The 17,761-nt window shown below is 33.4% G+C and overlaps 1 protein-coding gene across 1 annotated transcript in view; it reads right to left on the bottom strand.

The window, feature by feature from the left end:
- Positions 1–872: 872 nt before the first annotated feature.
- TINAG (tubulointerstitial nephritis antigen) overlaps positions 873–17,761 on the bottom strand; it is an 86,198-nt gene continuing 69,309 nt past the window's right edge. The window contains exons 10-11 of the mRNA XM_006728128.3: positions 17,302–17,347; positions 873–1,891 (exon numbers count right to left, since the gene is read on the bottom strand). Of these exons, the coding sequence (XP_006728191.1) occupies positions 1,757–1,891; positions 17,302–17,347 (181 nt within the window). The 3' untranslated portion in view covers positions 873–1,756. The remainder of the gene's footprint in view (positions 1,892–17,301; positions 17,348–17,761) is intronic.

Genomic DNA, 17,761 nt, shown 5'->3' with positions numbered 1-17,761 from the left:
CTACACTCACTTTCTGTGCTCAATTTCCTTACATTTTCAGCTTGTCTGGCTTATCTAATCAGGGCACAAAAGCATAGAAAAGTTCCAAAATGAAAATTCCAATCACAGACTGCCCAGAAATTGGAGGCCACCGATATTCCACCATTGTAATTATAATTGGCCATGCTCACTTACTGAGCAGCTTTGCTTTTTCATTTGTTAGTTTGCCATTTAAGATGCCAGTGAATTATTAAAAGATTATATCCTTTCCCAACCATTATGATGATGCTATTTTTGTTTCTCTGACTATAGAGAACTAAAATAAAAATTAGATGCAAATTAATGCCAATTTAGCTTACTTTTTAGAATCTCAAGTACTGAACTGTGAAATGGTTGTGATAAAAGTCTATTTATTCTTTCTGACTCATGGTATCAGGTTGCTGTTTTCAGGAGTAAATATGTTATCTTTCCAAATACAGCTTTGCAACTGGTTTTAATAGACTTTACACAAAGTGTACTGGATTCCATAAAATAGGGGTATGTGTACGTGTGTGTGAAGACTGTACTTCTATGGTTAGCCTCTAAGCTTTTCCATTACTTACCAGTGATGGGGTTCAGGGCAGGCTGCCCCAGAATATGCTACTTTGACATATTGACTACTTTGAATTAAAGTTACTCGAGAATAGCCAGTACAATGATTCTCTGACACTCCTCTCTGTCCCCCTGAAAAAAGGAAATAAATTTCCTGTGTGAAATGTACCCTCCCAGAACCAGAAGAAAGAGAGACATCCTTAGCACCAGAGATAGGGTATTCAGGGCTGAGAAAGCTATGTAAGCAAACTCTGCTTAGTTTCTTCACCTATTAGTACCCAAACCTGGGTTTCTTTGTCTTGTCATTTCTTCACAAATCTATTGTTTCTTTGTCTAGGAGGTATAAAATATGCCTGCTTCGGTCCCTTGTTTGAGACTCATATTTTTATGGGGCACCTGTACATACAATAATTAAATATTTGTTTTTATCCTGTAAATCTGTTAATATAATTTTTATACTGGGCAAAAGAACCAAGAGAGGTGGTGAGACATTTTCCCTCCCAGACACCACCTTCTTTACAGCACAGGCCATTACACAGTATAAAGAGTAAACTACCATAATGAATAGTTATTTCCTGTGGAGAGTTACTTTCCTTTTGAGCTCAGATTGCAAGTTAGGTTAAGACAATGAAAAGAAACAAATGTTAGCTTATTGAGAGAAACAATTAATAATCTATTTCCATTGTTTTTGGAAAATCATAAGCAAGACATGAATTAAGACAACATTGAAAAAAAATCATGAAGATAGTAAATTGGTGTTTTCATTGTTCTGGGTTTTTTTTGTTGTTGTTGTTGCTTGCTTTTGTTTTTCATCTGAAATCCTCATTGGTTAAAGACAGAAACGACTCCATTTCTACAAAGGAATGCCATGAACTTTTATGACAAGTACTGTCACACTTTTGTGAACTATCAAAGTCAAAAAGGACATTATTATGAGAGAAAAAGAAAGACAACCAGAGAACTTTAAAGGCACTTAGCTACTCTGCTGTCCTCTATTAGTGTTTTTATATGTCCAGTGATATAAAGGAAGCAGAAGCATGGAGCCTGGGGTGAAACAGGAAAACAAGCACATTATAATAACAAGGTGAAGAGACAAAGAGTCCACTGTCACAGAGAACCTCACATCGCTTAATTTCAATTTACGGGGTTACTTAAATGCATGGCCTTACGAAAATTTAATGATATGTTATGGTTCATCTGAACTTGTCAGATGGCCCCAAGCTGCAATAATCAACTTTTCAATGTCAGATTCATTTACTCCTCGAAGAATCCTGAAATAGCCATTCTCTCCCCATAACTTTCCCCAGGAATTGGCAGCAATCTGTAGAAAAAAAAAAAATTAGAAAAGCTGAGTATTATAGTTGGATATTTAATCCTGACTGTAAAAACACAAGGAACTCATACATAGCTTGAAATGCTTTTAACTTATGATAGATCATAAATATTAAGAGCCTAAATATTTTCTAAATAAGAATGAAACAGTTATATTATTTATCAATTACAATAAAATGCATGCATACTCAAGTTCACAATAACCAGAACTGGTATATATAAAACCTTACAGTTCCCAAGCATACCACGGTAATATATGTATGAGAGTTTGAAATACCACATCAAAAGATGATACACAAGCTGCAATTATAGTGTCTCCTACATGACTGGCTCTGTGCTAGGCACCAGAGGAACACAGATAAATAATATATTATCCACTGTTCAGGGAGTTAACGGTCTAATGAAGGACAACAAACATAAGCCAAGGACTAAGGTAAAACTATGCACAGGGAGCTACTGAAGACAGCTGAGGGGCATCTCATGGTTCAGGAAAGTTGTCATGGAAGAGGCGCCACGTGGGGTGCATATTAAAGCCTGGGAAAAAATTAACCAGATAAAAACAGGAAGAAAGGAAATCAGGTAAAGGAAAACAGTAAAAGCATAAACAGTGTAAAACACTGAAATGAAGCAATGAAATTATTATAATTAGATCATAGAACAGAGGCAGGTTGGTAGGTTATGAGGCTGAAAGGAAGTTAAGGAAATACATACTGAGAAAATAATGGTGAAAATGATGACAAGTTGTTGAGTTTCTTCCAGAAGGGGAGCAGGGTGGACAAATTTATATTTTGATTACATTACTCTGTGTGAAACAAGAAGGATGGATTTAAGAGGGTAAACACAAGAGGCAGGGAGGCTAGCTAGTAAACTTGTAATAATCAAGTCAGATGTCTTAACAGGTGCAGGGAAACTAGGAAGAGAAATAGGGAAAGTATTTGAGAAATATTCAGCATAAATTCAGTAAGAATGAAACATTTTCTTTCTACTTTTTAATTTTAAAATATGAGTATGATTAGAAAGTTAGACTAGGTTCAAAATGTCCCCTGAGGTTTAGAACTTGAGTGAATAAGTCTTTGGGGGGGGGTAGCAAAAACATTAATGGAGTACATAAGAATATCATGAAGGCCAGAAGGGAGCTATTTGACCACAACTAAACATAATAGAAACAGCCCTGAAGAATATATAGCCAGAAATGGAATTGTTGAATCAATGGTAGTTCTATTTTTAATTTTCTGAGGAATCTCCATACTGTTTTCCACAGTGAGTGCACCAGTTTGTATTCCCACCAGCAGTGCACTAGGCTTCCCTTTTCTCTACTACCATGTCAATACTTGTTTTCTCCTGTCTTTTTGATACTAGCCATTCTAACAGGCGTGAAGTAATATTTCACTGTGGTTTTGATTTACATTTCCCTGATGGTTAATAATATTGAGTACATTTTCATGTAACTATTGGCCATTTGTATTATTTTCAGGGGGAGGGGAAATGTCTATTCATGGCGTTTGCCCATTTTTTAATTGGATTATGTGTGGTTTTTGCTATTGAGCTACATGAGTTCCTTATATATTTTGCACATTAAACCCTTATCTGATAGATTGTAAATATTTTCTCCCATGCTGGTGGTTGCCTTTTTATTTTGCTGATTGTTTTGCTAGGCAGAGGCCTTTTAGTGTGGTGTAGTTCCACTTGTTGATTTTTGCTTTTGTCTTTGCATCTTTGATGTCATACCCAAACAATATTTGCAAAGATCAATATCAGAGAGATTTTGCCCAGTGTTTTCTTCCTGTATCTTAGCAATTTCTGGGCTTATATTTAAGTCTTTAATCCATTTTGAGTTAATTTTTTGTGAATGGTGTAAGATAGGATACCAATTCCATTCTGCATGTGGTTGAACAGTTTTCTCAACAACAGTTATTGAAAAGACTATCCTTTCTCCATTGCTTCTTCTTGGCTCCTTTGTCAAATATTAGTTGATTATATATATGTGGGTTTACTTCAGGGCTCTCAATCCTGTTTTATTGATCTGTGTGTCTATCTTTATGCCAGTTAACTGTTCTATTATAACTTTGTAATAAAATTTGAAATCAGGAATTGTGATGCCTCCAGCTTTGTTCTTTCTCAGGATTACTTTGGCTATTCAGGGTCTCTTGTGTTTCTATACAAATTTTATTGTCATTGGAATTTTGATAGGAATTTTATTGAATTTATAGATGGTTTTGGGTAGTATGGACATTTTAACAATATTAATTTTTCTGATCCATGAACATGGGATATCACTCCATTTATTTGTATCTTCTTCAATTTATCAATTTCTTATAATTTTTATTATACAGATCTTTCATATCCTTGGTTAAATTTATGCTAAGTATACATTTTTTATTGTATTATAAATGAATTATTTTTTTTCAAATGGTTTACTGTTTGTGTATAGAAATGCAACTGATCAGGACACCTGGGTGGCTCAGTCTGTTAAGTGTCTGACTCTTGATTTCAGTTCAGGTCATGATCTCAGCTCAGTTCAGGTTGTGAGATCAAGCTCCACACTGGGCATGGAGCCTGCTTAGAATTCTCTCTCTCTCTCTCTCCCTCTCCCTCTGCCCCTCCTCTCCCCCTCCCCCTGCTCATGCACACACTCTCTCTCAAGAAAGAAAGAAAGAGAGAGAGAGAGAGAAAGAAAGAAAGAAAGAAAGAAAGAAAGAAAGAAAGAAAGAAAGAGATACAACTGATTTTTGTTTGTTGATTTTGTATCTTGCCACTTTGTTATTAGTTCTAATAGATTTTTGGTGGAGTGTTAAGGTTTATATATATATAATCACATAATCTGCAGAGACAATTTACTTCTTCCATTCTGATTTGGATGCCTTTTATGTATTTCTCTTGTCTAATTGCTCTTTCTAGGACTTCCAGTACTATGAGGAGGCACTCTTATTTTATTCCTGATCTTGGAGGGAAATCTTTCAATCTTTCACTATTGAATATGATGTTTACTCTGTTTGTCATATAAGGCCTTTATTATGCTAAGGTATACTCCTTCTAAACTCAATTTTTGAGAGTTTTTAACCACTAAAAGATGATGAATTTTGTCAAATGCTTTGTCTATATCTAGTGATATGATCATATAATTTTTATATTTCATTGTATCACACTTTATTGATTTGCTTATGTTGCCAGGCATAAATCCCTTTGATCATGATTATGATCATTTTAATGTACTGTTGAATTCAGTTTGCTAGTATTTTTTGGAAATTTTTGAATATTTATTCATTAGGAATATCTTCTTTTCTTCTAGTGTCCTTTTCTGGTTTTGATATCAGGGTAATGCCAGCCTTGTGAAATGCATTTGGGAGTGTTCCCTCCTCTTCAAATTTTTGGAAAAGTTTCAGAAGGATTTTGTGTTAATTTTTTAATGTTTTTATTTAAATTCCAGTTATTTAACATACAGTGTAATATTAGCTTCAGGTGCAAAATATCGTGATTCAACAATTCCATAGAACACCTGGTGCTCATCACAACAAGTGCATTCCTTCCTCTCCATCAACTATTTCATCCATCCTCCCACCCACATTCCTTCTGGTAACATAGTTAAGAGTCTGTTTCTTGGTTTGCCTCACTCTTTTTATTTCCTCTTTGCTCATTTGTTTTGTTTCTTAAATTTCAGACATGAATGAAATGGTATTTGTCTTTTTCTGACTGACTTATTTCACTTAGCATAATACTCTCTAGCTCCATCCATATCATTGCAAATGGCAAGATTTTCTTTTTTATGGCTGAGTAATAATCTATCTTATACATATACACCATGTCTTCTTTATCCACCCATCAGTCTATGGACACTTGGGCTGTTTCCATAATTTCGCAATTGTAGGTAATGCTGCTATAAACACTGAGCTGCATGTATCCCTCTGAATTAGTATTTTTTGTATTCTTTGGGTAAATACTTAGTAGTGCAATTGCTCAATCATAGGGTAGTTCTATTTTAACTTTTTGAGGAACCTCCATACTGTTTTCCAGAGTGGCAGGACAAGTTTGCGTTTCCACCAACAGTGCAAGAGGGTTCCCCTTTCTCCACAATCTCACCAACACCTGTTGTTTCTGGTGTTGCTGATTTTAGCCATTCTGACAAGTGTGAGGTGATACCTCATTGTAGTTTTGATTTGTATTTCCCTGATGATGAGTGAGGTTCAGCATCTTTTCATGTGTCTGTTGGCCATCTGCATGTCTTCTTTGGAAGAATGTCTATTCACGTCTTCTGCCCATTTTTAATAGGATTATTATTCATTTTTTGGGTGTTGAGTTTTTAAGTTCTTTATATATTTTGGACACTAACCCTTTATCAGATATGTCATTTGCAAATATCTTCTCCCATTCCATAGGTTGTCTTTTATATTTGATGATTGTTTCCTTTGTTATGCAGAAGCTTTTTTATTTTGATGAGGTCACAATAGTTTATTTTTACTTTTGTTTCCTTTGCCTTCCCTTCCCTTCTAACCCATATCTAGAAAGAAGTTGCTACAGTTGATGTAAAGAGATTACTGCCTGTGTTCTCCTCTAGGAGTTTTATGGTTTCAATCTCACATTTAGGTCTTTCATCCATTTTGAATTTATTTTTGTGTATGGTGTAAGAAACTGGTCCAGTTTCATTCTTCTGCATGTTGCTGTGCAGTTTTAGCAACATCATTTGTTGAAGAGACTGTCTTTTTCCCATTGGATATTCTTTCCTCTTTTGTTGAAGATTAGTTTACCACATAGTTGTGGGTTCATTTCTGGGTTTTCTATTCTGTTCCATTTATCTATGTGTCTATTTTTGTGCCAGTGCCATACTGTTTTGATCCCTATCACTTAGTAGTATAACTTGAAGTTCAGAATTGTTATATCTCCAGCTTTGCTTTTCTTTTTCAAGGTTGCTGTGGCTATTCAGGGTCTCTTGTGGTTCCATACAAATTTGGGAATTGTTTATTCTAGCTCTGTGAAAAATGCTGGTGGTATTTTGATAGGGATTGCATTAAATGTGTAGATTGTTTTGGGTAGTATAGACATTTTAACAATATTTACTCTTGTAACCCATGAGCAGGGAATATTTTTCCATTTCTTTGTGTGATCTTCAATTACTTTCATCAGTGTTTTATAGTTTTCAGAGTACAGGTCTTTCACCTCTTTGGATAGTTTTATTCCTAGGTATCTTATTATTTTTAGTGCAATTGTAAATTGATTCCTTAATTTATCTTTCTGCTGCTTCACTATTGGTGTATAGAAATACAACAGATTTGCATACATTGATTTTGTATCCTGAAACTTCCTGAATTTGTTCATCAGTTCTAGCAGTTTTTTGGTGGAGTCTTTCATATAAACTACCATAACTGAAATCAGAAGAAATAGAAAATTTGAACAGACCAATAACAAGCAAAGAAATTGAAGCAGTAATCAAATAACTCTCAACAAGTAAAGTCCAGGGCCAGATGGCTTCAAAGGCAAATTCTACCAAACATTTAAAGAAGCGTTAATACCTATTCTTCTCAAACTATTCCAAGAAGAAAAAAAAATAGAATAGGAAGGAAACTTCCCAATTCATTCTATGAAGCCAACATTACCCTGATACCAAAACCAGATAAAGACTCTACTAAAAAAGAACTACAGACCAATATCCCTGTTGAACATGGATGCAAAAATTCTCAATAAAATACTAGCAAACTGTATCCAACAATACATTAAAAAAAAATTCAACATGATAAGTGAGATTTATTCCTATGTTGCAAGGGTGGTTCAGTATTTGCAAATCAATGTGATATACTACATTAATAAAGAAAGGATAAGAACCATATCATCCTCTCAATAGTTGCAGAAAAAGCATTTGACAAAGTACAATAATATTCATTCTTGATAACAACCCTCAACAAAGCAGGGATAGAGAGAACATAACTCAACATCAAAAGGCCATATATGAAAAACCCACAGCTAATATCATCCCTAATGGGGAAAAATTGAGAGCTTTTCCTCTACAATCAGGAACAAGACAGGAATGTCCACTCTTACCCCTGTCATGTAACATAGTACTGGAAGTCCTGACTTCAGCAATCAGACTACAAAAAGAAATAAAAGGCATCCAAATAAGCAAGGAAAAAGTCACACTTTTACTATTTGCAGATGACATGGTACTCTATACAGAGAACCCAAAAGATTCCACCAAAAAACTGCTAGAACTGATGTTAATTTTTATTTAAATATTAGGTAGAATTCACCAGTAAAACCATTTGGTCCTGTGCTTCTCTTTGTTGGAAGGTTTTTAATTACTGATACAATCTTTTTACTCCTTATTGGTCTGTTCCCTATTTCTTAATAATTCAGTTTTAGTAGGTTGTATGCTTCCAAGAATTTACCCATTTTTTTCTAGGTTACCCAGTTTGTTGGTATATAGGTGTTCATAGCAGTCTATTATGATCCTTTATATTCGTTGTGATGTCTCCTCTTTTATTTTTGATTTTTACTTATTTCAGTCTTATCTCCTGTTTCTTAGCCTACCTAAGGATTTGTCAATTCTGCTTGTTTCAAAAAAAAAAGAAAAACAGCTCTTAGTTTTATTGATATTTTATATTGACTTTCTGGCCTCTTTTTCATTTACTGTTACTCTGATGTATATTATTTTCTTCCTTCTACTAACTTTAGGTTTAGTTTGTTCTTTTGCTAGTTAATTGAGGTATAAAATTATTTATTTGTGATCACTCCTCTTTCTTAATGTAGGCATTTAATGCTGTAATGTTTCTTCTTATAACTGTTTTTGCTGCATTCTATAGGTTTTAATATGTTGTTTTCCATTTTTGTTTATTTCAACATCCTTATTAATTTCTCTTTTGAGTGCTTCTTTGATCCATTGATTTTTCACAAATATGTTTTTTTCAGGAATAATTTCCACACATCTCTGAATTTTCCAATTTTTTTCTTGTTATTGATTTCTAGTTCCATGTAATTGTGGTCAGAAAAAAATACTTGGTATGATTTCAATCTTTCATTTGCTAAGACTTGTTTTGTGACTTAATATATGAACCACCCTAGAAAATGTTCTGTGTGGGCTTGAGAAGAACGTGTTTTATGCTGCTCTGGGGTGGAATGTTCAGTATATGTTAGGTCCATTGGTCTAATGTATAGTTAAAATCCAGGGTTTCCTTATTGAATCTCTGTCTGAGTAATCTGTCCATTGTTCATAGTGGAGTATTGAAGTCTTCTACTGTTATTGTATTGTCTATTTCTCTCTTCAGATCTGTAAATATTTGCTTAATTTATTTGGGTGTTCCAATGTTGGGTAAATAGCTTATATACACTTGAATTGATCCCCTTTTCATTATAAAAACCTACTTTTCTCTACAATTTTTTACTTAAAATGTTTTGTCTGATATGAGTATAGCTATCCCGGATCTCCTATGTTTTCCATTTGTATGCAATATATTTCTCCTCCTTTCACTTTGAGCCTATGTGTTTCCTTAAAGCTGAAATGAGTCTCTTGTAGGCAGCATACAGCTGGGTCTTGTTTTTTAATCCATTCAGGCACTCTATGCCTTTTGATTAGAGAATTTAGTCATTTACATTTAAATTATTGATAAGTAAAAACTTAATGCTATCTTAGTATTTTCTGGCTGTTTTGTAGTTCCCTGTTTCTTTGTCATCTTTTGCTATCTTTCTTATGGGTGATGATTTTCCATAGTGGTATGCTTTAATTCCTTTCCTTTTAACCTCTGAATCTACTGAAGGTTTTCATTTTGTGGTTACCACAACACTTATATAAAATATCTTATACATATAACAGTCTATTTTATATTGATAACAACTTAACTTTGATCACATGCAAAACTCTATGCTTTTACTCCATACATGATTTATGTATTTGATGTCATAATTTACTTCTTTTTATATTGACTCTTTGCCTTCTTAATCAGTCCTGACATCATAAAGGAGCGCTTTCAAAACTGTGTCTAAAATTATGACTTCAATTTACCACTTCAAGGATGGAATGGCCTTAAATTAGCTAGAAATGAGACAGCAACAAAGTATGTGGGAGTTTTAGCAACAATGAACTAAACTGAATTCTGATTTCTAAACTTTTTATTCAGTTCCAATATGTATACTTCCAAAGATAAGAAGTTAAATAATATTAGTCATAACTTAAGGTGAATTGTCAAAGATAGTATTTTTAAATTCTTGTAACTATGATATGTAGCACTGTACCTATTCTCATTTAGATGTCTGAAAATTATTACTACCCACATTTCATCATTAGATCTTTGGTAAAGTCAGAAGATTATGTGATGTTTTTATAAGCAAATGCAAATTTATGTACTAATGAGAGCAAACCCCATAGGTTTGCAAAAAAATACATTATAAATTATAAAGAGCAGTACTTAGTAAATCAGCACTAATAAAAGGCACCTCAGAATATGTGTTTTGTTTATTAATCTTATTCTTCCTACTGTTATTTCTTCCATTCCCTCACCAATTTTTTGTTGTTTCTTCCAAATGCCTGAATTTTTAAAAATCTAATTATAAAGGAATGGGTAAAAATGTAGGGAAGAAATTTTCTAATGATTTAAATTTCTGAAGATTTTTAAATCTTCTTTTGAGATATATAGTACAGTCACATGTATAAACTATATTAATAATAAGTGCACAGTTTAGTGAGTTTATACACGTTTATGAGGTTCGTGCCTATGTAACCTCCATGAAGATCAAGATAAAAACCATTTCTAGAATTCCAGAAGGTCTACCATGTTCCCTCCCTGTCAATATCTACTTTCCTATCTACCATCAGTTCTTCCTGAAATTGATGCTTTTAATAATGCAGTAATGCATTCTTTTATTCAATAAATAAATATATGTGTTATAGCATATATAACTAATTTATTATGTTTAATTGCTGTGTATTTTTTATTATATATCTGTACCACAATTTTTTTATCCATTCTCCTGTGGATAAACACAATGAACATAAGTAGTTGTACCATCTACACATTTAACAGTAGAATGAAAGTTCTGTTACTCCATGTTCTTACCCATACTTGGTAATATCAATCCTTTTAATTTAAGCCAATCTAGTGAATGTGTGATATCTCACTGTGGTTTTAATTGGCATTTGCTGGACAGCTAATCATGTTGAACACCTTTTCATATATTGGCTTGCCATTTGGATTCCTTCATTTGTGAAGTTCAAATCTGTTGTCCAGTATTGCTACTGAGCTATTGTTATTTATTTTTTCTTTCTTCCGGTGTATCTGTAAGAATTTTATATATTCTACATGTGAGTCCTTGCCACGTAGATAGATGATAGATAGCTAGAGAGATGATAGATGATGATGATAGATAGATAGATAGATAGATAGATAGATAGATAGATAGATGATAGACAGATGATAGATAATCTTCTCTCAGTTTGTTTTACCTTTTCTATCACATAATGCTGTCTTCTGATAGTTTTTATTTTAATGTAGTCTGATCATTTTTTCTTAAAAAATTTATCCATTTTCTGTGCAGTTTAAGGAAGCTTTCCCTAATTGATATTAACATATTTGTCTAAGTTTTCTTCTACAGGTTTTATTATTTTGCGATCACACTTTAGTCTGCTCCACTTCAAATTAGTTTTGCATGTATTTTGTGAGTTAGGGGTCAAGGTTCAGTTTTTTTTCCATATGAAAAGAAAGTTGCTGTAGCTAAGGCATTGATAAACTATGGATCATGGACAAATCTGGTCAGTAACATTTGGTACAGATCATGAGTTGAGTGTTTTGTTTTGATTTTTTTCCCTTAAAGAGTTGTAAAGCAACTAAATAGAATATATAACAGAGACTTGTTGTGACCCCCAAAATGTAAATTATTTGCTACCTGGCCATTTACAGAAAAAAAACAAAACAAAATAAAACAAAAAACCCTGCTAACCTTGGTCTAGAAGTGTTTATTATAGTCTCCTTTCTCAATTGAAATTCAGTGGTTTCTTTATTGTAAAACAAGTGACCATATCCTGTGCTTTAAATCCAGATTATTTGTTTTGTGCTATCAGCCCATTCTTCTATTCTTTTGTTAATAAAATTTTTTTTCCAGTTGTATTGATATATAACTGACATGCATCAGTGTATCTAAGTTTAAGGTGTAATAATGGTTTGACTTACATATATTTTGAAATGATTACTACAAGTTTAGTTAATATCTATCACCTTCTTTAGGTGAAATAAAGAGAAAAAGCAAAAAAAAAAGACAAAAAATTTCCTGATGAGAATGCTTAGGATTTACTGTCTTAACAACTTTCACACATATCATACAGCATTATTAATTACAGTTATTATGCTATATATTATATCCTTAGTACTTATTTATCTTATAACTGGGAGTTTGTACCTTTGACCACCTTTCTCCTACTCTTACTGCCCTCAACCCCTACCTCTATTAATCACAAATCTGATCTCTTTTTCTATGATTTTGAGGGTTGGTTTGTTTTAGTTAATACATATAAGTGAGATCCTATAATATCTGTCTTTGTCTGACTTTATTTCACTTAGCATAATGCCCTCAAGTTTCATCCATGTTGTTGCAAATGGCAAGATTTCCTCCTTTCTGGCTGAATAGTATCCCATTGCACATATATACCACCATTTTTTTTTAATCCATTGATTGGTTTATAGACAGTCCCATATCTTAGCTATTATAAATAATGCTGCTATGAACACGAGGGTGCAAATATGTTTTCAAGTTAGTGGTTTCATTTCCTTCAAATATATTCCCAGAAATGGAATTGCTGGCTCACACGGTAGTTCTATTTTTAATGTTTTGAGGATCCTTCATAACGTCTTCTATAGTGGCTGTACCATTATATAATTCTGCCAACAATGCACCAGGGTTTCCTTTCCTCCATATCCTTCCTAGCATTTATTATCTTTTGTTTTTTTGATGATGACCATTCTAACAGTCGTGGGGTGATACCTCCTGGTGGCTTTGACTTACATTTCCCTAATGACTAGTGCTGCTGAGCATCTTTTCATGTACCTGTTGGCCATTTTTTGTCTTCCTTGGAGCTAAGTCTGTTCAGATTCTTTGCTCATTTGTTATTCTCATTATTTGTTTCCTTGCTACTGAATTGTAGGAGTTCCTTAAATATTTTGGATATTAAACCCTATTCAGAAATATGACTTACAAATATTTTCTCCATTCCATAGGTTGACTTTCATTTGTTGCTTTTGTTTTTATTTTTGCTTTGTTATGTGGAAGCTTTTTAGTTTGATGTAGTCCCACTTGTTTAATTTTTTGTCACTTGTGCCTTTGGTGACATATCCCAGAAGTGATTGCAAAGATCAATATTAGGGAGTGTTTTCCCTGTTTTCTTCTAGGCACTTTATAGTTTCAGGTCTTACATTTAAATCTTTAATCCATTTTGAGTTAATTTTTGCAAGTGGTGTGAAACAGAGGTCCAATTTTGTCCTTTTGCATGTGAATATCCAGTATTCTCAACACCATTTATTAAAGACTACCTTTCCCTAGCCAGCCATTAGTTAATGCTACTTTTTTCCGAGAGAAACTTACCCTTTTAAAAACTCTGGCTGTTTTAAAATTTCTTTCTTTATCTTTTATATTAAACTATTTAATTATGAAATTCCTGGGTGTGGTTTTCTTGATTTCTCTTTCATGGAGTTTATTGAGCTTCCTGAATCTTTGGGTTGATGTCCTTCAGTTTTGGAAAACTATTGGCCATCATGTTTTTAAATATTGATTCTGGCTCATTTTCTCTCTCTCTCTCTTCCTCCCTTAATCCTTCTGAGAATACAATTACATATATGTTAAATCATTTGATTGTGTTCTACCATTTGATTGTATTTACACTGTTCTGTACTTGCTTTTGTTTTTTCATTATGTTTTTCTCTGTGTACTACAAGTTGGATATATTTTATTGAATTTTATTTAAGACCACTAATTCTGTTTGCTATTTAACACATACAGTGAGTTCTTAATTTCAAACGCTGCACTCACAAATTCAATGATTCACATTTTAAATATATTTAAATCCTTTGTTAAAATTCTCCATCTTTCATGCTTTTTAAAATGTTTTTTACAATGATTATTTTAAAGCCTACATCTAAAGTATTATCTATTGCTTCTATTGACAGTTTTTCCCCTTAGTTATTGGTCACATTTTTCTGCTTCACATGTCTCATAATTTTTAAATGTATGCTGGATATGTTGCCCTAATAAATAGAGATTGACCTTGGTATTATTTTCCTAAGAAGGTTAGCCCTTTCTTCTGCTAAAGAAATGTGGTAAGGGACTAATCACCTCAATTTGTGCAGAAACTAAGTTGGGTCAGGGCTGGAGATAAGGTTTTGTTAAGCTCAGTACACACCTGATTTAAAATGGGAGGGGGGGGGGGCTATGCCTATTATGTTTGTGTTTCAGGCTCTCTTCCAATGGGACTTCTCCTGTAGGTTCTTCAAGACCGCAGACTTCACTGCCTTTCATCGCTCTCCTCAGCTACTCACCCTGTTCAAGCACTCAGTAAATATTCCATAGGAAGAAATGGCTGTGTGTTTCAGGTTCCTCTAAATTCGAATCTAGCTGGATTCTCTTTCTCTTAGAGGTCTCTCTCTGCATATTTCAAATGTAATCAGCTTGTGCCTAGCCCTACCGAATGCTCACAGACAGAAAATCTTCTCCAGATTCAGGTTTCTCATTTCTTTAAAAATATGAGTTTGCAAAATTAATTCTGATGTTATTTTCAACTTATTTAGTGGAATATATGGCTTATTTTTATGTATTACATTTTACTTAGTAATGGAAGTCATCCATTTTTATTATAATTTACTATATTGTAGGCCTACTTGCAAATATTTTAAAACATTCATATATAATTGTAAGCAGATAAAACTACTCTGAACTTCCCAGTGCTCTTGCAAAAAAAATTTAATCCCCTGACACACAAAAAGTGTATATGTTATAGAGATAGAGAATATTTGCTTTCACTTCTGCCAGAAATATTTTATCTTCACATTCAATGAGAATTAGATCTGTAGCCATTTGTCTAGTTAATTGATTTGATCCAAAAGGATAATAAAACTTCTCTTATCTCCCCAAGAGGGCCAAAGAGTCAAAGACCAGACAAGGTCTAAATTCAGCCCATGGTGCCAGGAGTACTAGAACATTATCTCCCTTGGTATTTATATGTTAAAAGGGATGAAGTTCGGCATTTACAGACATTATCTGTGTTTATCTGGCCCTCAGAAAGACATACTTATATTCCTAAGGGTAAGGGTAAGAACACAAGACCCTTTCTATCCCATCTTAATGGATTTTTTTTCTCTCCTTGCAAGAAAGGAGGAGGCTGCCTGTCTCTTATATAGATAGATGGAGAAAATCCCCTGTTCTCTATCCCTCATTTATGAGGTTTCAGGTGCTACCTGTATGGAAAAACGTTGTTGCCTCTTATCACTGCCAGAGTAAAGTGTGAGGACCCATGTGGTGACATGTGGCTGTTGATCTGGATGTGAGCATCAGTTAAGTACTCTTTTCTTCTGACCCAAGTTCTTTAATTCAAATGGGATAACATCTCAGACCCTTCATACTTCTTGGCAAAACAGTAGTACTAGTTAAGGATTTCATATTTTAATTAAACCAAACATTAATTTTTATGTAAAATGAAAACTATTTTAGTTACTTGACTAAATTTTTCCTGAATGCGCACATTAATGTTATTCATTCACTCATTCAACAAGTATTGTGCACATTCCCAATATGTACCAGGCACTTTGCTTTGTCCTTTGGACAGAGTGGTAAATAAGGCCAATATGATACTGGCCCAAGATGATGATACAGTTAAGTGGAGAAAAAGATCAACCAAAATGTGCAACTTAATAAAATATGGTAATTTTTAGTCTGATTCTCATCCTTACTACTGACATTAAACAATTATCTAAAAGAGTCACAACAGAAAGAAATCCTGCCTGTATGCCCATGAAATATAGTTTTCTTTGAAATTTTTTGACAAGTAGTAAGTTCAGAATTGATAGTAATTGCAACAAAAATAATTTAAAAGGATAGTATAGTATACATATATGTGTTGGATATATAAGAGTGAGTAAGTTAGTGTATGTGCATGTGTGTATATGTCTGTGTGTACACTACCCATGAGGCTCCAGGGTGGAAATGATGAGGTTGAAGGTGAGAGGGTCACAGAAAGTTCTCTTGTGCACTTCCATTCATGGTTACTCCATAAACAGCTATGAGGTGTTATATGCTACAAACTGTTGTGAATTCAGTATCTTAATCAAAGAATTTGGTTTTGCCTCTAAATATTATATTATGAAATTGAATAACTGTTTAAACTCATTTAGTAGAAATCCCATACAGAAACTTAACTGTAGGCATTCAAAAAACATATCCCCTCCATAAACTATGAATTTTAACTATTGAGCATTAATGTTAATTACTGGCTACTGCAAGCTTCATCCTTATGAAGATAATGATATTTAAGAAAGCTCAGTTCAAATACAAAGAAGCATCATTCTATTTAAAAGCAAAATACCTCCATGTATCAACAAGATAGATATAAGGGGTAACCGCATATTTGGGTGATTGATTTTTGTGAGTGCCTTGTGAAGAAATCTAATTATCAAGAGTCACCCTGATGAGTTTCACTCCTAATAGTTAATGTTTTATAAGTTATAATATGCTCTCTACTGCATATGTTCAAATTCAAATTTCATAATGAATATCATTACCTATTCATTCTATTTCTGCTTTTTTGCAGAAATTAAAACTAAAATTAAAATATACATAACATAAGGACCTGGGACAATTCACCGAAGTTCATTGTAATTAACTGAATATTTGAGGTAATATGTTCCAGTCTTCTTTAAACTTTTTCTTACATTTAACTTTCTATAATTTTTTAGACTAGACATTGTTTCTTTCTCAGTGAAGAAACATGTATGTCATAATTGGCAAGAACAAAAATAAAACACTTTACCAGTAGGAAATATTATGTTTACATATATAATATCAATATGTATAATTGATTATAACATTACAAAGCCATCATCCATAGCAAAAAAAAAAAAAAAAATGGAAGAACACAAAACTGACATATGAGAGAAGTCTAACCATTAATACAGCTGATAACAAAATGTTTTCCTGGTGATTCTCACTTTGAAAAAAAATACTGATTCTTCATTTATAATTTAAAATAAGAGGAGTAGAGAAAAACTATTACTATTATATAAATGATATAAAAATATAATGATTTTTCTGCTGGAGGAAATACCATTATTACAAACAATATTACAGTGACTTAGGAAAGGACTAACACAAATCAGGAAGTAGAGGCTCAGATGATTCTAAAATACTCACTTCACAGTAGAAAGTCAGTTGGAAAGAGTTACATACCCAGAATTTTTCTTTCTGCCGTTGTGCTCCTTTCAGTGTTCCCCATCTACAAATAATAATAAAAAACATTGGCATGGTTAAAAATGATTGATTTGAATTTTGATAAAATGTAAATTATTGCCAGAATTTTATCTTTTCTATTTTCCTTATGGCCTCATCCTGGTTTACTATGGAATTGTCATCATAGCCCAACAAAAATGTGCCTGTGCAGTTTTCTTTTTGACCATAATGTTATTTACTTGCTCAGAATATACTCATTTAGGGGCGCCTGGGTGGCTCAGTCGTTAAGCGTCTGCCTTCGGCTCAGGTCATGGTCCCGGGGTCCTTGGATCGAGCCCCGCATCGGGCTCCCTGCTCTGCGGGGAGCCTGCTTCTCCCTCTCCCACTCCCCCTGTTTGTGTTCCCTCATTCGCTGTGTCTCTCTCTGTCAAATAAATAAATAAAATCTTTAAAAAAAAAA

This window comes from Leptonychotes weddellii, chromosome 8 (genome assembly GCF_054177405.1).
Source record: "Leptonychotes weddellii isolate Sample4059 chromosome 8, ASM5417740v2, whole genome shotgun sequence".
NCBI classification, from domain to species: Eukaryota; Metazoa; Chordata; class Mammalia; order Carnivora; family Phocidae; genus Leptonychotes; species Leptonychotes weddellii.
This window is presented reverse-complemented; position numbering and strand designations above follow the sequence as displayed.